Source organism: Dermacentor albipictus, chromosome 1, assembly GCF_038994185.2.
Source record: "Dermacentor albipictus isolate Rhodes 1998 colony chromosome 1, USDA_Dalb.pri_finalv2, whole genome shotgun sequence".
Lineage (NCBI taxonomy): Eukaryota > Metazoa > Arthropoda > Arachnida > Ixodida > Ixodidae > Dermacentor > Dermacentor albipictus.
Window position 1 is genome coordinate 30,425,588 of NC_091821.1, and position 22,424 is coordinate 30,448,011.

General features: G+C 44.9%; 1 protein-coding gene across 3 annotated transcripts in view; it reads left to right on the forward strand.

Annotated features, from left to right (window-relative positions):
• The first annotated feature begins 10,690 nt into the window (after window positions 1-10,690).
• LOC135906061 (QRFP-like peptide receptor) overlaps window positions 10,691-22,424 on the forward strand; it is a 748,894-nt gene continuing 737,160 nt past the window's right edge. For all 3 annotated transcript variants that reach the window (XM_065437209.2, XM_065437210.2, XM_070539825.1), the window contains exon 1: window positions 10,691-11,130. In XM_065437209.2, coding sequence (XP_065293281.2) covers window positions 10,776-11,130 — 355 coding nt within the window. In that variant the 5' untranslated portion in view covers window positions 10,691-10,775. The remainder of the gene's footprint in view (window positions 11,131-22,424) is intronic.

A 22,424-nucleotide genomic window follows, 5' to 3' on the forward strand; every position in this document is an offset into this window, starting at 1 on the left:
TCATTTTTGCGCCGTTCTTGAACGATAATAAAACCCTTAAAATTTCTCTGGAGCTGGGCAGAATCGAAACCGCGTCACAGGTGTTCTTCAAGCACACGGAGCGGGTATGTTTCCCGCGAAACAACACAAAATACCTAAACATCTCGAGTGCTGCAAATATACCCTTTCAAACTCCTATCCTATCTATCCTTTCAAACTCCTATCCGAAAGCAAAGCTTTCCGAGTCATCCTCTCCCGGTTTGTGGCGCGTCTGCTTGGTCGGCTTGTTGCCGAGTAAGGTGCATGGGCCGGTTCTGTAGGCAGTGCAGTTGAAGACGTGGCTGATCCCGAAGACAGTATAATACGCGGTTGCGTCTATCACACGGGTGACGCTGTGTCATGCTGCGTCTATTTCCCGGTAAGGCAAGAGAGAGAGAGAAAACATTTATTCGGGCCATCGAGGTGGTTGCTCTTGAGGTCGAGTGGGTGTTGTCCTCATTCCAGGACTCCACTGGCCATGGCTGCTCGACGTACTTGCTGGACGAGAGCTTCTTGTCCCACCAGGGTATCGCCGGTCAGCTGTACCTCCCACCGCTCAAATGACGTGCTAGGAGTCTTTAAGTGTTGAGGTTTGCCCTCGCACCCCCACGAGATGTGAAAGAGTGTAGGGCGTGTGTAGCCGCACCAGGGGCAGATGCCGCGATATGTATGTGGGAACATTTTTCTGTATCTGGGTAGGTTTGGAAATGTGTTGGTCTGTATAAGTCGGAGAGCTACGGCATCTTCAGTGCTGAGCTTTTTGTGAGGCGGAGGTAAGGCAAGAAATCGCTGCGCTGCAAAACGCGCTCCAGAAGATGAACAGTCTCGGCATCAGCGGCAGTGCTCGCGCACCAGCTCACGAATTCCTTTATGCTTCTACAGGTCATCTTGTTAAGCAAGTTCTCCTCAGAAGACCACCCGATCTTGGCTGAATCAACGGCACGCGTCATGAAGGAAGCTACCTTGTTAAGCAACATCTTCACAGAAGACCACCAGGTGGTGCTCGCTTCTCCCGGCATCGCTTCTTAATGGCCATCTTCATCCGCTGTCGACCAGTTTTGGCAGTAGTGGCAGTGCTCGCGCACCAGCTCACGCATTCCTTCCTGCTTCCACAGGTTGGTTATGACAGCATTTGTCGTTTTCATTGTTTTCCTATTACTCTCGCTGCTGCCAAGAACTGTTTTATGCTACTTGTGTCCTTGCATTAAGTTTTTAGTGTTTTTTAGTTGAGCGCTGTTAGACATGCCCACCTGTGCTGAGCTCGCTAAGAGAATTGATGAACTTGAATCAAGACTTCTTAATGAATCGGATCGTATGACCGATCGCATTGTTGACAAGATTTTCGTTAACATGAAGACATCTGGGGTTGACGTGCTGGAGCTAAAGAAGTACGTGGACAGCCTTGAGTTCAGTCTAAAGTTTCTGAACGATCTGGTTGACAAGCTGCACAGTGAAAAAGCCTCACTTGTAGCAGAAAACAAAGCCCTGAGAACTGTTCACTTTCCCGCAGGGTATTCGAGCTCGACCAGTACTCTCGCATTATCAACATCAAAATCAGGGGTATCCCTTGTTCTCCGGGCGAGGACTGTGTGGCAGTTTTGGAGACAGTGGGCAGGAAAATTGGTTGTCCCGTGACTTCCGCTGATATCGATGTTGCTCATCGAGTCGCTACTATAGACAACGGTAAGAAAAACTTAATTGCTAGATTCTATTCTCGAACGAAAAAGAATGATTGCATCAGCAAGGTACGAAAGGCAAGGCTCTGCCTGAATGACATCGGCAAATATGACAGCAACTTTCCCATATTTGTTAATGACCACTTGACACCACAAAATAAGGCACTCTTTTCCAAAGCACTGGTGCTAAAAAAGCCAACAACTAGAAGTACTTGTGGATGGATAATTGTCAGATTAAGGATAGAAAGACAAATGAAAGCCGTGTTTGTCGCATTGCTGATGAGTCTAACCTTCCTGTTTTCTACTAACTGCCTGTATTCTGACTCTTAAATGTCATTACCATCCACCATGGATTCTTACCTGTCAACATCTGCGCTGAATAAATTCATGTCGCACGACTACCATTCAATTATTCAGTTCAATGCTAGAAGTCACCGCAAGCATTTAGGTGATATTGAGAACCTGTTATCGACACTTAACAACACCTTTTCAATAATATGTGTGTCTGAAACCTGGCTTAGTAATGATGACAAGGACCTATCCTGCTTTAACTCATACACCTCTGAGCATTCTCACAGAGAGACAAGTAACCACGGTGGTTCAGCTATATTTGTGTCATCTAACATTCCATATAAACGACGGCCTGACTTGGAGTTGAATATTACTAACTGTGAATATGTGTGTGTTGAAGTTGCTTCCCCCGTCTTCAGTATAGACGAAAAGAACTTAGTGTTTGGCTGCATTTATCGCTCACCTTCTTCTCTAGTTACTGGCTTCTGTAGCGCGCTTAATCAAACCATGGAAAAAATATCATGCGCTAATTGTAACGCAGTAATCATGGGCGATATCAACATTAACCCCATCGATACCAATTCATCTAATTCATCTAGTTATTCAAGCATCTTCCATTGTTTTGGATATGAATGTTTAATTTCTCTCCCTACTCGTTGTCCTAACATTGCTGATGGCACCTTAATTGATCACGCATTATCGAACTTAACAGATACACCTGAGGCTGGCATTGTTACCACCGATATTACCGATCACTATCCTATCGTTCTACACCTCCGCAATCGCTCAGCCTTATCTAACACGTCATTCTACAGAGTTGTACTCGACAAAGAGATGTTCCTTGCTAGCGCAACTAAAACTGACTAGTTGGAAGTTATATCATCTAATGAAGCTGAAAAATTGTTTTCGCAGTTTTTAACCACACTTTCATCGCATTTCAACTCCCACTCTCATAAAATAAAATGCAGAAAAAAAGGTATCGTTGCCACAGAATCCATGGCTTACAGATAGTCTTCTGTAAGCAATGCACGGTCTCGTTAAAATGTGCATAAAAAAACAAAGAAGCAACCTTTCAATACTAAGCTACTTGCCCGTTACAAAAAATTTTCCAACTCACTTTCTGCACAGCTTAGAAGTGTGAAGAGGAATTATAACGAACAAAAAATTATAGAATGTGGTAATAACACAAGAAAAAAGTGGGAAATAGTTAATACTTTTTTTAAACCGTAACTCTCAGAACGTCATTTCTAGCATCATTCACAATGACATGGAACACATTAATTCGCTAGATATTGCAAACGCATTTTGTGGTGCTTCCTTCAATAACACTTCTGATTCCGCTTTATGCTCTAACATGTCCTTTAAATGCTTACCTCATCCATTTTTCATGTTTCCGACAACACCTGGTGAAGAAATTTTAGTAATTAGAAGCCCTAAAGCCACTAGTGCTGGTCTAGATAATATTAACGCTTACCACATTAAATTATCGCGCAACATATCGCTAACGTCCTCTCAGCTATCATTAACCTGATTTTTAAAACCGGTGTTTTTCCACGTCAACTCAAACGAGGTCGAGTCATTTCCGTTTTAAAAAAGGTGGTCGCATGCTTACACGAAATTATAGACCCATTTGCGTTCTTCCATTTTTTAATAAAGTTATTGAAAAACTTATTGAAAAGCATTTAACAAAATATTTAGATAAATTTGGTATTCTTTCCCCTTTTCAGTTTGGCTTTCGTTCAGGCTTTTCAACTAATCTGGCACTTATACCTTTTTCTGATTATTTCATAAAAGCAACTGACGAAGGTAAATTTGCAGCCTCGATATTCGTTGGCCTATCCAAGGCCTTCGACACAATTAATCACACAATACTTTGTGCTAAACTTGGAGCCATCGGAACAACTGGTCCGCCTCTACTTCTAACCCGCAGTTACTCAAAAGATAGAAAAGAAGTCGTTAACATTTCTGGGTACTATTCTAAAGGAGCTACTATTAACATTAGTGTACCACAGGGATCCATATAAGGTCCTCTACTTTTCCTAATCTATATTAATGATCTGCCTAGTTGCCTCTCCTCATCGAAGTGTATTCTGTACGCTGTTGATACTACTATATTTAGCTGTAACAATTGTATATCAACGCTAACACGTGAGCTCAACCAAGGTCTCGTGAAAATTTGCACATGGTGTGAACTTAACAACCTACAGATTAACCATACAAATAAGACCAATTTTGTTGTCTTTGCCACACATTAGCGATCGCCTGAGCTCCTTCCGTCTATTTCCATTAACAATCACCTAATCACTGCAGTAGATCATTGCACCTATTTAAATGTGGAATTTGACCATCATCTTAAATTTCACCTTCACATAGCTATAGTTAAAAAAATGGCATGTGGAATACGCGTTTAAATCAAAGCACGACCACATTTCTCATTTTCTACTATCACGTCACTTTATTATGATTTTGTTCATTCTCATATTAGCTATAACGTTGAATCATGGGGAAACACTTATAACAGTCACCTAACTTCGTTGCAAGTCATTCATAACCGAGCTATTCGACTAATAACATTTTCACCTCGTAGCATTAGCGCGAATCACCTGTTACATGCACATAATATTTTGAATACGACTGACCTTGTTAAATGTAACCCTGCTATATATATATGTTTAGGGCATTAAACAATATTATTCCAGTAACCATCATACCAAAGACGTCCCTTCCTAATACAAATAATACTAGATTTGCAGAAAATATGAACTTCATTTTACCCTTATTTCGCACCACTATGGTAAGCCGCCATTACACTTTTCAGCTTTATCTCTGTGGAACACATTACCATTCCCTTTAACATTTTTCAAAGCTCACAGATTTCGTACAGAGCTTAAGCATTTTGTTTTAGCTTCCTTCTTCCCATTTGACTTTCCCATTTGAGTATAGTATGAGTTGTATTATTAACTTTCACTTTGTTTCTCTATTTCTCTCCCGCATTTTTTTTTACTTTCTTTCTTCTTAAGCTATTTTTGTAGTTTCACCTTTCCGAAGGTGAAATCCGAAGCCTTGTTATTGTTTAATACATTCATATGCTGCTTTTCCCTTCATTTATGTTTCGTCTCCTAAAACCTTTATTCGTAAATTTTACATGTTGCCATTGTTGTTTGTATTATTAATTCTAGTCATCATGCACAGGAGGCCCCATTTCAATTTCTAACTACGGGACCTCCTTCTGCATACACATATGCTGTAATTATCCCCATTTTTGTCATGAATAAACTGATTCTGATAGCATTTTATTAATAATTCCAATCCTTGAACTGGAGTGCTCGAATAGGCAGACATCACTCTTGCAATAAAATGAAATGTGTAATCACAAAGTTTTACAAAAATTTTACAGTGAAGTTATTAACTAATTGTTTTACGACAAATTGCAATTTATGAATTGTAGCCGATGAGTTAGCAAAAGTACATCCCCTTGGAACGAATTGTAAGGAATGCACCGGTTTCGAGGTATGCGCTTTCAAATTTGCGGTAAACATGCGTGGTAATTCCGCTTACTTGTTTAAAAAAAACGCCATTTTATGCGTTCAAGTAGAAGTATTGAAATTTTTTTGATTTCTTTCCTTTGAATGCACATAAACAGTGCGCAATAACAGGTTGAGCCAATAATTGAAGCTAGTGTAGGCCCGCGTTCGTATATATTTCTTTGCAGAAAAAAAAAGAAAAAAATGAACAAACACATGGAAGGCAATGTAAGCTATAGCACTTGAAATCAGCATGTATGTAACTGACGAGAATTTTTAGAGGGCGTGAAACAAAGGCAGTACTATTGTAGCACAACGCCAACATAACGCAAATATTTAGTGAAACAATAGAACTACCATGCATAAAGACGATATACATGAAAGAACAGGCACGTACCCAGGATTTTTTTTCGCGGGAGGCCCACCGCCTCCATCATCATCATCATCACCATCATCATCAGCCTGTTTTATGTCCACTGCTGGATGAAGGCCTCTCCCTGCGATCTCCAATTACCCCTGTCCTGCGCCAACCGATTACAACTAGCGCCCGCGAATTTCCTAATTTCATCGCTCCACCTAGTGTTTTGTCGTCCTCGATTGCGTTTCCCTTCTCTTGATACCCATTCTGTAACCCTAATGGTCCAACGGTTATCTAACCGGCGCATTACGTGACCTGCCCAGCTACATTTTTTCCTCTTGATGTCAATTAGAATATCGTCTATACGCGTTCGCTCTCTGATCCAAACCACTCTCTTTCTCTCTTAACGTTATGCCTAGCAATATTCGTTCGATCGCTCTTTGCGTGGTCCTTAACTTGCTCTCAAGTCTCTGCCCCATATGCACTGCCAAAATGCACTGGGAAATGCATTGGCAAATGCATTGGCACTGGACATATTGCACTGGCAAAATGCACTGATTGCACACCTTACTTTTCAATAATAATGGTAAGCTTCCTGTCAGGAGCTGGCAATGTCTGCCGTATGCGATCCAACCTATTTTTATTCTTCTGTGAATTTCCTTCTCATGATCAGGGTTCCCTCTGATTAATTGACCTAGGTAGACGTACTCCTTCACAGTCTCTAGTGGCCGACTGGCAATCCTGATCTCTTGTTCCTTTGCCCGGCTATTTATCATTATCTTCATCTTCTGCATAATAATATTAAAACCCACTCTTACACTCTCTCTGTTAAGGTCTCTAATCATTTGTTGTAACTCGTGTGCATTGTTGTTGAATAGAACAATGTCCTCGGCAAACCGAAGGTTGCTGAGATATTTGCCGTCGATCTTTACTCCTAAGCCTTCCCAGTTTATTAGCTTGAATTCTTCTAAGCACGCAGAAAATAGCTTTGGAGAAATTGTGTCTCCCTGTCTGACCCCTTTCTCTGTAGGTATCTCCCTGCTTTTCTTGTGTAGAATTAAGCTAGCTGTAGAACCTAGTAGATATTCTAACGCGAAAGACGAGTCATTAAGACGAGAAACTATTTGCAGATTATATTTACAACAACGGTTGCAGCCCTGACCGGTTAGATTCACAGCGCGAGCCAGTTCGTTTGGAGAGATGGCGCCTACGCGCCTCGTTCAAACAAACAAATACCTCAGGCATGTAGCAATATTTTCCAAGCTTTTTACGTAAGCGTTCTGCACTCCTTGATTACGTAGTGCCTCTACGATTGCTTGTATCTCTACTGAATCAAATGCCTTTTCGTAATCTATATAAGCCACATAGAGAGGCTTATTGTACTCTGCAGATTTCGCGATAACCTGGTTGATGACATGGATGTGATCCATTTTAAATTATCTCTTCCTGAAGCCAGCCTGTTCCCTTGGTTGACAAAATCCAGTATTAACCTTATTCTTTTGGAGATTATTTCGGTAAATATTTTATATAATACTTGGAGCAAGCTAATGGTCCCATAATTCGTTCAATTCTTTAACGTCTCCTTTTTTGTGGATTAGTATAATGTCTGCCAGTTTTCTGGGACCCCTGCAGTCGATAGACACTTCGTATAAAGAGCCGCCAGTTTTCCAAGCATTATGTCTCCTCCATCTTTGATTAAATCGACTGTTATTCCACCTTATCCTCCCGCTCTTCATCGTTTCATGTCTTGCGGGGCCCTTCTGACCTCATCGTTAGTTATAGGAGAGTTTCTGTGTCCTGTTCATTACTGTTTCTAAGTGACCTACCGTGACTCCTCTCGGTTCTGTATACAGGTCTGCTTTGAATTTTTCCGCTGCTTTTACTATATCTTCGAGATAGCTGATGATATAATTCTTCTTATCTTTTTGTGCATACATCATGGTTTGTTCTATGCCAGGTTTCTTTTTTACTGATTTCAGGCTGCGTTCATTTTTTACGGCTTCTTCAGTCTTTCTCATGTTATAGTTTCGAATATCAGTTATTTTCGCCTTGATGATCAGTTTTGACAGTTCCTCGAATTGCGTAACGCTGTGCGGCCGCCAGTCCCATACAAGCGCATAGAGTGCAGGACTCTGCAATTCTAGACGTACTGCACTCACTGCGAAAGGTTAGAACAACACCCGCATAAGCACAGCAGAGAAGTGACTACGTGAGGCGGTTGGACCGATAACTGTAGAAGCGTCATTCAAAACAATTAATTGTTCTCCACTTCCGGCATTTTCTCTACTTCCTTTTTAAATAAAAAGATGTTGATCCATAAATATTCTCATAAACAATGGTTAACTTTTTTATTATTCGCTTTTGCTTGCAGTTTGGTTGTTGCCTTGGCTTTTTCCCAACTCCTTGCGATTTTTGTTTCCAGTTGCCAATTTTGCACGAAAATGCTGTACACTTAGGGAAAAACAGAGGAGGTAATGGACGACAGTCATCTTGCTTATGGGTGTAAGGGTTACTGCAGGGTTTCATGATGGACGCTCTTTCACATTATTTTATTTCCCACCTTATCTAACCCATATCACGTGTGTATGGTTCCGGGCATATGCCAGCGTCGCGGCGAGCCGTAACTCAAGGAAACGATGAAGCAAAGGGATAAGTTAAACGCAATTGGCGTTTTCTCCGGCCGCAACTCGTTCCATGAGAGTACAGACCAGCTGAGTAACAGCCGCATCCCTCTCCTGGTCCCAGGACCAGCCTAAACAAAGAAGGTTGTACTAACAAAAGCAACAGCTATGCGCGTGACGGTTGAATAGATGGTGACAGCTGAACGCATCTCGAGTTAATCGCGTGGGTGCGGAATGTACGAGAAAACTGTCCTTCACATTACAAGAGATGCCGATAACTACCGCCATCTAAAAGGAGTGAAAAATGCAGCATAATGCTGACCGATAAACAGCTGCGAAGTCTCAACATTGATCTGGCGGCGCTTTAGGAATGTGTGAGGAGTGGTGGCGTGGGTGGGGAGGGGGGGGGGTATGCCACTTGATTTCGGGGGGGGGGGGGCGGGCCCCCCTGGGTCCCCTCCTGGGTACGTGCCTGTGCAAGAAACAAAATGATCAAGAATATCCTTTTATCGTCGTGTGCAATGGTAGCTGATTCAATCTTTAGTAGATGCAATGTTATTCGCTATTTTTATTTCCAGTGACACCCATTTCCCGATTTTCGCTCTGTGGTACTGAAGAAGCGTTGGCCGTAGGTGTTCCGAATTATTGGTAAAATAAATTTTACATTGATTGGCTTTCTAGTGCTCTTGTTTCGGAAAATGAACAGGTTTATCGGAAACTGGCGATTGTTTCGAAGCAGTCTGAAGATTGGTCTGTATGTGCCGCCGGAGAGGGTGTGAACGGCCTTTGGAGACCACAAACTAATAAAGAAACAGGCTATTTACCCCTTTTCATATTGCCCCTTGTAGAGTTGTTTTGTTTCGCCATTCACTCAGTGTACGATGAGCGGCACAACCACAAAGAAGCAGTAGGTGCTTATGGTTGAACGCGCTATGAATGAGTAGCTTACGGCAGCCGGAGTACGGGAATGTTTCTACCACGGAGCGGCGTCCTTCAGATTCGGAAGAAGCAAGATTGGTCATAATGTTCTTCCATTTAGAAACAGCGCGCTTACTGCGCCGCACCTTGTTCGCTGATATTACTGCGCGGTGCTTCAGTGCTGTGGAGTAACTTTTCATTGATTAGGGAAACGAAAGAATAGAACGAAATGACTAAACAAGGAAATTGTTCCCAATCTGTGTAATTGGTATAATTTACTTCTTTTTATTTTCACGGCCTTGACTACGGAGACCACTGCCATGAAACGCACTTAGCCGCGAGGATGATTGTCAATTGTCTTAAGTTTGCTCCTCTCTAGACTCCCAATTTCCCCAAACTTTGATGCCAAGGCCCCTCCCTTTAGTATCTGTCTAATCGTCCATTTCACAAAGGTGCGCTTCCAGACAGTTTCAGAATTATCTCGACAAAGCTTCGTTGATGCGTATAGACGAGCATGACAGTTCTGCTGGAGTCACGATAATAAGTAAAGGAAAACAAAGCCAGGTCGTTGGGGAAATGGCGGCGGGAAAGGGGGACTTCTTTGGGAATCGCCGCGTGTACGGCGCGCGCGCAGTTCTTTTGTCGCGAACACGACAGATGGCGCTGGTTTCTGGCCTCGCTCCGCAAGTCCGGCGCGGGCGCGGGTGTTTCAGCAAAGCGCACCGGAGCACCGGCCCGAGTCGCTTCACTCCTCGTCGAGACTTCTGCGAGTAAGGCGTCCGCAAAAGTTTGTGCCGGAACTATTCCGCCCCGCTCGGGAATTGAAAGCGTTTCTCGCTGCCACCGGCTGTCTCTCTCTGGCCCTCCGTTGCCGCGTTCTGCTCATGCTTGAACCACCGCTTTTATGATAAGAAGCGCGACTACTTTGGTCTGTAATTGGTGAAACTTCTGTTTTTTTTTTTTATGTCGCGTGCGACTCTTCGGCAAGGTGATGACGGTAGCGCTCGTTGCACGCACGCGTTACCGATGACGACGCGTCGTACGCTCATTTGAAACGTGAGCTAGGGAAACGTGGTCAGGGATAGACGACGCGGCATAGAACGCGGAAACAGAGAGAGAGATACGCGAAGTGGACAAAAAGAAATTGCGCGCGTTGTTCCCATTTATCAGAGGTCAGGTTTCGTGGCAAGCGATTTGAACTGGCTGTGTTGGTACACCTCCTCCGCGCACGTGTTAGTGGCGCTTCTGGCTTCTTCCCAGGAACATTCTGTCCTGAGCAGCAGAACCAGTAGAGGCCCGTGAAGTCGTTCGTGGCGGCGTCATATCGTGGTCAGGACAGTAGTTGCCCGTGACGCGGGGCTTCGACCTGATGGAGTCCAACTGCTCTTTGGACCTGTGGGCGGAGCCTATGGACGTGTTCAATTTCAGCAACACCTCGTTCCTGGATTTGGATGAGCTGGACTCGACGTTCACGTGGAAAGAATACTTAAAGATGAGTGTCTACCTAGTTACCATCGTGGCCGCCCTGGTGGGCAACTTCGCGGTCATCGTGACCGTGGTGACCAACCGCGTGATGCGCACCACCATCAACTACTACCTGCTCAACCTCGCGGTGGCCGACACACTCATATGCATCTTCTGCATGTGGGTGCACTTCGTCAACAGCCTGTCCACATTCTACGTGCTCGGATCCTTCATGTGCCGCTTCGAGGGCTTCGCAAAGAGTGAGCATTGTTCTCAGTTTACATCACTCGTTTTCGCGATGACGGTCAAATGAACGCGAGCTTCAGTGCGAGGGTTGGCTGCTGAAGAGCGTAGACTATTAAGAAAAGGCACCTGAGCACTCTGCGACTGAATACAGGAAGCTGAACTTTTTCTACGAATGTTAACCTGACACGTTGCCCTGTGCGCGTATAGGAAGTATGCTTTCGGCGTGCACACGGCGGCATCTCCTTTTATTATTGCTTTTGCCTGTCGCTAGCGTCTGCTTATGAATGAGCGTAGCAAAGTAACAAAGTAGCAACTTTCTCGCTCTTGACCCAGTAGGAGGAACACTAATGACTGTGTGTGCTTTTTTTTTTCTTTTGCACCACTTAAAATGGCACGACGCGTTCAACATGTATGGCGTACCCGCGTCCGCGTAAACTGCCCTGTCAGGAACAGTGACCGGGCCGTCTGCACGGGCGCAGTTAATTGGAAACAAGGAATGTACAAATTCAACAAAGTGAATCAAACGACTGATAATGCAACCTTTTATTTTTTTGTGGAGAGAAAGATTTAATTACAAAACAAAGTTTGACGAAGTTGCACTTACGTGTAAACTTTGTTAGTCTTGAGCTTAATTGACTAGGTCGCACGGAACGCCAGGAAGTTCGCTTTGCGCATATAGCATTTATTTGACGCAGTGGCAGCCAAAGATAATAAACGTCTGAGAAAAAAAAACAGTTGACAATTCTGTTATAATTCCGAACAGATAACGATAGAGAAATTTCACCTTTTCTGCGCTGCAAAAAAAAAGGGGTAACCTGTGCCAAGTGCGATGTCTGCAATGCAAGGGATTTGTTTGACAGGGACACGTGTTACAGTCAACCTTGGCTCCATTTTGCTAAGATAAATATTTCACCATGTGCCAAACATTTAGGAATTTTTACGCCACTCGGTCGGCCTCGTGGACTGTTGGTAACTGATATAAATGTTGACAAGCTAAAATAAACGCTCTCATAGAACATACAAGACTTGGAGTTCCGAATCGGTTCCCTGTCCCAAAGAGGAGCAGGGTTGGGGGAAGATGCTTGTTGTTGTATTGGCTACGAGCGAAATTCAGGCCCAGAGCATTTGGAAGGTGCCATTAAACAACATACATAATTATGGAAGAGTTTTGCAGTTATGTACGAAGCATATGGAGTGTCTCTAATATCCGTTGTACCTATACTCAATGTAGTCTTCAATTTTTTAGAGATTGTACATTTCGTGTATATAACGTTGTGTTGATACTTTGCCAAAGATGTCCTAGAATTGATTTATATGATCAAAATTATTTATTTTCTCTAGAAGCGTAAGAATTATTGCGTATCCAGCCCCTTATTCGAGGAGTCAGCATCTCTATTCATCGATCAATTAATTTCTCTCTCCCTCTCTTGCCGATGTGTGTGTCTTTGGTGTAATTCAAGCCCAGCTACAACTTGTTTATGATTCGGGTGTGCAGGTGTGCACCTTCGAACGACTTAACTAATCACGTATAACAAGTGAGTGAGTGAAAGAACTTCATTTCAGTCCAGAGAAGACGCAGGGAAGACCGCGCTACCAGGCTAGTCCCACGTAGGGACCACCAAGCCGAGTTTTAATTTAATTTAATTGTGGGGTTTTACATGCCAAAACCACTATCTGATTATGAGGCGCGTCGTAGTGGGGGACTCCAGAAATTTGGACCACCTGGGCTTCTTTAACGTGCACCTAAATCTAAGTACGCGGGCGTTTTCGCATTTCGCCCCCATCGATATGCGGCCACCGCGGCCGGGACTCGATCCCGCGATCTCGTGCTTAGCAGCCTTGGCACGGCGGGTGCCAAGCCGAGTTTCACATGTGTGTCTGCTCGTTCACTTGTTAAATTATGCTGACGTAGCACCGAGAGCCCGCAGAATATCTTCATTGACCAATCTTATCGTCATTTCGTTTCATTCGTTCACACGACACTTCATCGGGATTAGAGGTAAGAGCGAGAACTCTTCGGAATGACATTGACAGCAATTTTTATATGCTGCGAAGAATGTCTTTCTCCCTAAGGCAACAAACTGCAAATACCACTTTACGGATATTCCGTCTGTCGAGACTTCCAATTTTCTCAGGTCTGTTAATGTCCAATCTCAACTCAAACACAAAATTATGTGAAATACAAATTTATTTTCTGACGCTTTCCTGACACGTATTGCGTAAACATGTCGCGTTTCCATTACGGAGGGAGCGGCACGTTTACAGCAGCCCTATAGTGTTGCAAAAGATTACGATATTGAGCAGTGTATGTAAACTGTACAACTATACTAAAGAAAGAAAGAATCAACAAAAAGATACAGAATGGCTCCGGTAGCATCGCTTTCGGTAGCATCGTCAAGTGTAGATGTACAAGGTACTCCGAGAAATGAAATAAACGTCACGCGAAATGTCTCGAACATATATCCTTTTTCTATTTTAACTAATCTAGGTGAGGAATGTCTACACAGACAGATATTCACTGCGACCAAGCGGACCTTTACTAAAGAAAAAAAAAACACCGCAACGTGAAGTTTAGAGTGACATCTTTGGACAGCAGACAGCCGATGGCTGAGGGTTATGTGATATAAAATGAAACAAACGCTCCATATAAGAACGGCGGAAATAATATAAGAGGATGGCGGCCGTAAAGGTTTTTATAGGTTCTGCGGGTAAAATGAAGTGGAGGAAGAAGCGATAAACTTGCCATAAAAGGCGCGCCAGATCACAATGCGCCATGAATAAACCAAGCGTTCCCGGTATCGGCCAATAACCAGTGGGCGAGAATGCAGGTCTGACCGGTACGATGTGGTCGGAGCCAGGAGTCAAACTGAACTTTCAAAATGTGATCTTCTAAAGCAGGCGACGCCTTATGCAGAAAACGTAGTGCAATAGCGGCAGTGCAGTAGTGAAGTAGACACGTTGATACGAGAAAAAATTCAGTTGGATTTAAAGCGAAGCTTTCTTCAAAAACCCTCCCAAAATTTTCTGAACGTGGGTGCTGCTGCTCACTTGTCAAATAGCTCAAACGAAGCACAGCACTACCATCTTTACTACACCTGAAGGTGTCCTGGATGCTGACCTTGTTCCTTGTTTTACATTGGATTGCCAAGTAATAAAACAAATTGCACTTAACTATACACATTGCAACAAATATATGTGCTTGTAGATGTCATCAAGAGCACAGTTTCTTTACTAAAGCAAACCTTTCTATGTCTACTTTCCTAGTTTTTGGGGTTTGGGGCGTCCGCTTGGTCGGTTTTTCCCAGAATAAACGGAAGTATACTATGGCACTATCTCCAGGATTGGCGTTCTCTAGTAGGCGCGAAGACCCTGGATAGTGCCATAGCAATGCCAATTCCAGACACAGTTTGAAGCGAGGTCACGTGGTTCCCGGGGGGGGGGGGGGGGGCTCTCCGTATCGTGCCGTTTTCACTGGCATGCGTGTAATCGCTATGGGGCAAAACGCTGTGCAGAATATAATCAGTTGCATGCCGATTCTTTAACGGCTTCACGAAAGCTTCGCCTCTCAGATTCCAACATGTGGGTTGGATGTGCATATATATTTTTCTCATACTGGCTCTATACCAATCGCTCTGTGAACTGTCCAACTGGCTTGCAGTAGACAAGCTGTATTCTCCTTGTTCCTTGCATGATAGTAGGACGCGTAGTGCTAAAGAACACACATCTGAGGATGAAGGGAAAGGTGCCAGTCCTTCTGTTCAGTCATTATCTGAGACATGAAAAAAGTGAAATCGAAGGACAGGAAAGAATGACATCCATTGCTATTTGTAAGTTATCCCAGACTAGGTGTTGTCAATTTTTATCTCTTCTTCAATTATTAATTTAATTTTGTGCACATGTTGTCATTTAGAAAATCAATCAATGAATGAATCAATCAAGCAGTGCCATCCAGAAAAACGACGCAACGATGACTGGCACTTTTTTCATCGGGAACACTGGCACGCTGAAGCTCCCATTTTTCGTAAAAAATGATGGACGTTTCATGCAATGCCAAGCCAACTGGAGATGCACTGCTAAAAAATAAAAAGAAACCAAATAAAGCACGTTGTTTGTTTACATTCTCTCTATCGTAATTCTTTATATGTGTGAAATTTCACAAACACGCATATAACCATTTAGCAAATGCGTTGACCATGAGTTTGTTGTGTGTGCATGCAGAATTATTATCATCGGCTATTAACCACCATTGCACGACATATGGAGCACGTCGATTGCTCGACTGTTTCATTTAACCGTCCTGGCATTGCTACGAACGACGTGCTGGAACACAACGCCCTCAGAAACAAAGTAAACATTTGTACGTATAGAATGCCAGCTCCTTAAACCATATATTATCAGCACTGGCCGACGCTGACCACTATGTCTTGTACTGCCTTTCATGTGCGGTGCTACGAAGGAAGATTGCAGCACTCTCCGATGCGATACTCCTCTGTAGCCGCGCCAGTGCAACGGATGGACTAACCATGCGCAAGCAGCAGATGCACAAAGCTCTTGATGTTCATCTCCTATGATAGACCGAACACAATACTTCAAGTCAGCCGGTGGCAGGAAGAAAAAAAAAGAGAAAAAAAAGCCAACGAATCTCTGTGACAATGGTAAAAGCATAGGCACTCGCAAAGATGCAGGTGAAGGAACAGACTGATTGAAAGGCTGCAGTGAAAAGCTTCTTCTATGTATATGTGCGGGGGAATCTTGTGTAAAGTGCGTCCAAAGGTAAACCCGTATTAGCCAGCATAACTATAGTCTCCGTGTGACTTGCTATTCTAATGTAAAATGCGCTGCACACGAATTGTGGATCCCGGGTTCTGCAAATTCCAACGTTTTGATCTGTCATTTATCACAGCGCTTAAGGAAAAGTTAACAAAAACTTACCCATCATGCAAAATAACACATAATAATAACTATGACTATGACCTGCAACAATATCTTACCTGCACGTTATATAGACGGCGCAGTGAACATGCTCAAGAACATTTTCAACTTGAGCTGGGCCACACAAGGGCGAATAAGCGCAAGCTAAATACTGTTACGAAAGATGTTCATTTGCACGGTGAAACGAAATCCAGGAGGACGGCCCAGGGAAGGACCAACCGGTGCGGTGTACATCCGAGCTCACGCGGCCCAATCTACTTTTTTCTCTGCAGCTCAGTCGCGCAGTGCTGCGATATTTTGCCCGGGGCCAGACGAATATCGCCGAGCGAGCTAAAGGGACCTGTGATTGCACTGCTTGAGTCTGGCCACGTGAACAACTTGCGTTGCGCGCCAACACCGATTACTTGCCGTCACTTTTGCGACAACATATAGTTCACATGACTCAAGCGAGTAAGTATAAATAATGGTTCAGAGTAAGTAGCGAGAAATTTGCGGTACAATCCCTTTTTTTTGCGAACAGTTGTCCACAACCAAACAGTCACCGGTAGTAAAGCTGACTGGGATATGCCGGGCATCGTAGCGACTCTTGTTGTGGCCTTGTGAGGACAAAGTCCTAATATGCGCCAATCGACGTGTTTCTTCAGCACGACAGAGTGTCTGGGTACTTGAATGATTTTATTTTCTTACACCTTTCTTTACATTGTTGTTTCCGCTATGAGAACAGGAGTATCCGTCAGCATTATAAGGTGACTACGTCTTTCTTTTGTTTTCATTTCATTTAAAAAATATAGTGTCCAGAAAGCTCTGGGGAGTGCGTGCGCACATCAGAAGGAACGCCGCATATCCAGTAACTTGATACTTGGCAGTACTGTTGTACGCGCATGTAACACAAGGTAAGACGGCGTCCCAAATTTCGTGTTTAACGTGACGAACAGTCTGGGTCAAAAAACTTGAAGCCGCCATGAACGGCAGGGGAACGGCTGCGCGCCGCTGCTCGCTTGCTCCGAGGATAAAGAGGGCGAGGAAGCATGTCTCTTACTCTCAAGAGTCCTGTGATAACAGCGCTCGTGAATAACTAGTGCGGGGAGTTCGGCGCAAACGCGACGGTAGCGAAGCGGAAGCCACCTTACCGGCTATCTTGACGAGACGTTAATTTGAGGGATCGCCAGTCGTTTGTGCGCAGGCGCGAGAGAGAAATTTCGGGGGCTTTCGCTCCTTGAATATATGGCTCTGCCTAGGCACTACGGAGGAGGTTTCTTAGCGCGTGTTGCGTGCGTTTGTCCCCTAGACGTGCCGGCATTGGGCAGTGGGGTTGAGTTTGTTTACGCTCAGCCGCTCACTGCCGGCGCGGTGCGGCTGTGGGCACCCCATTTGGTGATCGCTGTGTCTGGAGGGGCAAGGTTGTGACTGGTGTTGTACAAGTCGCGAGTCGTCGCATTTTTCGTCACGACGATAGATTGGATTTTTTACAAGCACTACTCCAGGAGGGAGCATGTAACAAGCCAACGGAGGCCTCAGGAGAGCATCTGAGGTTATAATAAAGCAAGCGGCGGAGGATCTCCAGGGCATCCATGGGGTAGCGGGGGGATCAAAGCTAGAAGCAGGGTGGCCCGTGGGTTGGGGCCGCGGAGGCCGAAGCGTGCCAGGGGGTGTTCGTATAAAAAGTTGGCTGTCTGCGATAGTGGACAGCCGATCTTATGCACCCCACGCGCAGGCCTCGGCGAGCCCCAATCCACGGACCCCTCCCGTGGATTGGGGAGGGGTCCGTACGGGGGCTAGCAACCCGTACGAGGGCCCCATACGGAACCCGTACGAGGGCTAGCAGAGTTCACAGGCACAAACATTGCAGTCTGACGGCGCAAACACATTTTGCGACACAGGGAGAACGTCCGCGGGTATTATCTGTCGTTGGAGTTCGCGTGTTGCGGCGATGAGAAATCGCGCCAATGCCACGATTCATTGCCCCCCACTCGCGTAAGAAATCAATTCTTAAAATAACGTCATGCGTTGCACTTGCAAGCACAGAAAATTCACTCCTAAATGGCTGGTCTTTTACAAGAATTGAAGCAGAACAAACTTCAAGTTGGCGTAACATTTCCCCGCCAACCCAGCGATAGGTAGCGTTCCGATCCCAAGAAAACGTGACTTTTTGTCCAAGGCGATTTTTGAAAGACGGGCTCATAATAGAAACTGCAGTCCCGGTATCAACTTAAGCAAACGTACATTGTCCACTGAAACACAAACTTTGTTTTTAGACATTATTGCACAAAGGGGGCATGATGAAGGTGAGTGTATTGCGGCCTCAGTCCCATCGGTCACACCAGCTAGCTTCCCAGCGGCGGCGGCGAAAACGAGCGACCACGCGGTGACGTAGAGCGCCGTTGTCGTGTCGGTGTGAGGCTGCGCTCGGAAATGGGGCAGTCGCTGCGGTTCGCGCGTCCCGGCTGCAGCCGTTGGAAGGAACTGGGATACGGCCAGGGCTCGTTAGCGGGCACACGGGGTGTGTAGGCATTAAACAGTGTTGCTCGCTGCTGGCGGTGGTGGCAATACCTAGCAATGTGTCCAAGCACACCACAGCTATAGCAAATGCGGGAGTCACGGCTTGTTACGGGTGACGCGGGTGTCATGGGTGAAAACGAACTCGCAGGCTGGTTGTAGGCGGGAGGATCCCGAGGAACAAATCGTTGTGGGGTATCTTGCCGGCGTCCCAGACTTGTCGGTTGCGGTCGCAGGTTCCTGCTTTCCGGACGATCAGCATAGGCCGTCCAAGGCTCTCGTCAATGCTGACGCGCCCAGGTGGCCGGTGGCACATGAGAGCGCTTGTTAAAGGCACACTGATGCCACACATGAACGTCGTCAACAACTTTAAGGTACGCGAGCTCTTCTTTAACCATTTGCCGCATTATCGATGAGATGTCTTCATGGGCTGCGGCGAACACACTTGCAGTTGTGGTGACATTGTCCAAGCGTCCGAACTTTGGAAAAATCCTTCTCATTTTCAGCGCCTCAAACGTCCGGCAGTGTTTCCCAGCTTCGAACAGTTTTGAACAGTTTCCCAGTTTCGAACCCAATTTCAAACACCGCAGCTCGCAAGGGTGGTTCTATATTCGTGTTTGTCTTTGTGTTCGTCCCCTGTATGTTTATCAGCCTAGTGCGCACATGCCTGCAGGAGTCTTATCCCCGTCGTTGCTCCTTGCAGAGCATGCCGCGTGCGGTCAACCTCTTATCCGAGTGTTTCTTCAAATCAAATGGAGTACTAATGTCTTCCTCCGTTATAAGAAAATTATAAGCGCATTCAGCGATTCCTTTAAGGAGATGTCCTACTCTGTCTTCCTCGGACACGGTGGCGCTCATGATTCCGCATAGTTTCAAAACAGCCTCTATGTAGGTTGCACAAGTTTCGTCGGGTAACTTAGCTCGTCGGGAAAGTGTCTGCTCAGCCTTCTTTTTCTTAGAGATCGGGTCGCCGAAGCACATTGTGAGTTCTTCAAAATTGTTCCAGCTTGTCAGTACGTTCTCGTTATTTTCAAAAGAAAAAAGCGCGTTTCCGGCAAGAACAAAAAAAGACACGTTATTGACCTGTTTCGCAGTGTTCAAGTGGCTGTGCCGACTCACTCTTTTGTGGTGTTTCAACTGGTCGTCGGCGTCTTCGTTCACCTTCCCCGAATATATGGTGGTTGCCGCCGCGGTCTCCAGTAGCCAGCCTGCTCTGCGTGATTGTGGTCGGGTTCGATGTCACTATGGTCTTCGTGGCTTTCTCCGGAATCGGTCATGTCCGCTACTTGTGGTTGTAAATCGGTCAAGTGTCTACACTGTTGCACAGTCGGTAGAGCTGAGCCGTCCCGGATCGTTCAGGATTTATTCCACCAAAGATGTTACGAAAGATGTTTATTTACACGGTGAAACGAGATGCAGGAGGAAGACACAGGAAAGGACCCGCCGGTGCGCAGTACAGCCGAGCTCACGCGCCACACTCTACTTCTTCTTTCTCTGACTCAGTCGCGCAGTGCTCAGGCAATACATTAATACTGAGTACCACGGTAATTAACCGCCTAAAGCTTGGACAAAGGCTCAGGAAGATAGGCGACTTAAATACCAATCGATGTGGCTAATGGAGATCTTATTCTCTCCGCTCATGCAAACCATTTGCCACGGAATAGACGGCCGCCTTCTCCGCTTCTCAAAAGATGAATGAGCCATGAGATTCTGTCAGATAAATGGTTCCAGCATATATATATATTTTTTTTCGTCACTGGAGTACCTGGCCAGACGTAATCGAATTTCTCAACGCAGAAGGCGAGAGAAAAAAAGCCGTGTATGAAGAAAATGAATAAGGGGTTGCCTGAGACTGCAAATCAAAGTGAGCGAAACGAAATTATTAAGCTGTCACGGCTTAGAGGTCTGAACAATGGATCAATTTGCGAGAAATATCCTAGACAATAATGCTTTCTTTTTACTTGCACGCCAACTGACAGCCGCATTCGTACCAACTGCTGCAAGCGCTCTATGGTCCATTGATAAGTCTTCACGTGAGCTTTCCGGCAGGCGTGCTCATATTATCTACGTAGTAAGCGCCGTCTTACAGCCCTGTCTTATAGCGCCGCTTTATATCCCACGTTTCTACACTTGTAGCTCAACTCTAGGAGAGTGGAAGAGCCGTTAGAAAGGACGCTTAACATCACTGAATAATGTTACGAATGTTGAAAATTTCGAATTCTATCCCAAGTCAATGGTTATACGTATCCATGTTGGACGGACAGATGGCTTGAGATGGCGCATGTAAAAAGAAAACCACGGGTAGCCTATTTCAGCTAACGGCCTTCAACTTACAAATAGGATCACTGCTGAGAGAATGCTAACACGAGAGAGTCCTGTGTCTTGCACTCGAGAGAAATGCGCTGCTTGATAGCGAAGTATTGTGTATTTTGTTTGCTTTACAAATTATGTTGCATTGTACGCCGCATGGGCATCACTGACATTCTTGGTGGCACGTTTATGAGGTGTTTCTTTTCTTATGTCTTTTACACTTCCGCATATAGACCTTAGTTACTTGGAGAAACGGGTCTTGTTTGAAAGCAACTGAAAGGACCTCATTTCGGAAGTCGTAAACTAGCTGATACAGCGTCGCCGTCGAGCGAAGTAAAATTAACAGAGCGTTAGACGATGCCACTCCGTAACGGATGTTGACAAAAGATAGGCGCTCTTGAAGTTTGCCATCCTACTTTCGTTGTCACTTCTATCGCCGTGCTATCAGCCGATTTCCGACGTTTGCCTTCCAAGTGCGTTTCGGAAACTTTTGGACTTCCTGTGTAGATTGCTGTCACCCCCTTCGTTATTCCCCTTTACAACGATGCAAGAACTACAAATTATTGTATAGTTAAAACATCTGCTGCTTCAAATACAAAAGACTCATACTACAGCCCCTCCCCGGCTTCGACCACCATACGAACACTTAAAAATTATTCCAAATAGCAAAGTGACTTTTCTGGCATCGTTCAAAGCGGCTACAAGCCATTCTTATGATCATTCCAAGCGATCGCTTTTCTTTCTCTGTGCGCTCCAAGCTATATATTGCTACAAGCCTCCTAAACACATCCTGCGTGTAGGCGGCGTCCCCAGTAGAATGAAGTTTATCCAAAACCAACTAAAGGAAGAGTCAGAGGCATGAGTGTGTACTTTACGTCGACCTGTGCAAAAGAACAAATTAAATAATTTTCATAATACAAATAAACGCACGGGTGGAATAAAGACAAATGCAGGAGCAAATGAAAGAGGCCACAAGTATAAGGACAGAATGTTTCACGTTGCCGTTTGCAAGATCAATCTGTCTTCTCACTTGGCATGTAGGATCTCAGCGCGGTGTTTCAGGTCCACATTTTCTTGGTTATGCTCTGCCTGCGTAGGCAAGTCACAATAACGCGCATCGTGGGCGATCCCCCAATATTCTGCTTCCAATACCAGTCCTACGATATGCGTGCCTGCGAGGCTGCGACGCATGTTGCCATTACGGACGTGGTCAACAATAACCCCGTGAGCAAAGGCTCCATTTATGACTGATACTGACAGTCAGCAGCAAAAATTGATTCTTGCGGCACTGGGGTAGTTGCGCTGCTTAATAACTAATAATGTTTTCCTCGAAGCCGCTATTAGGTTGCGAGTGGCAACATGTATAATGGATGTCTCCGAACCTATTTTGACCATGCAGCTGTAGCTGAATAACATGAATTAAAAAAAATTATATTACATCTTTTTCTCCTTCGTTTATTCGTTCACTACGCTCCCGTCAAAATGCACCCTATTATTAAGCCCGCAAATTCCCTCGTAGCGCTAATGCTTTGTCTATTCCTTCCATGTCCCATGCTTTGTACACTATTTA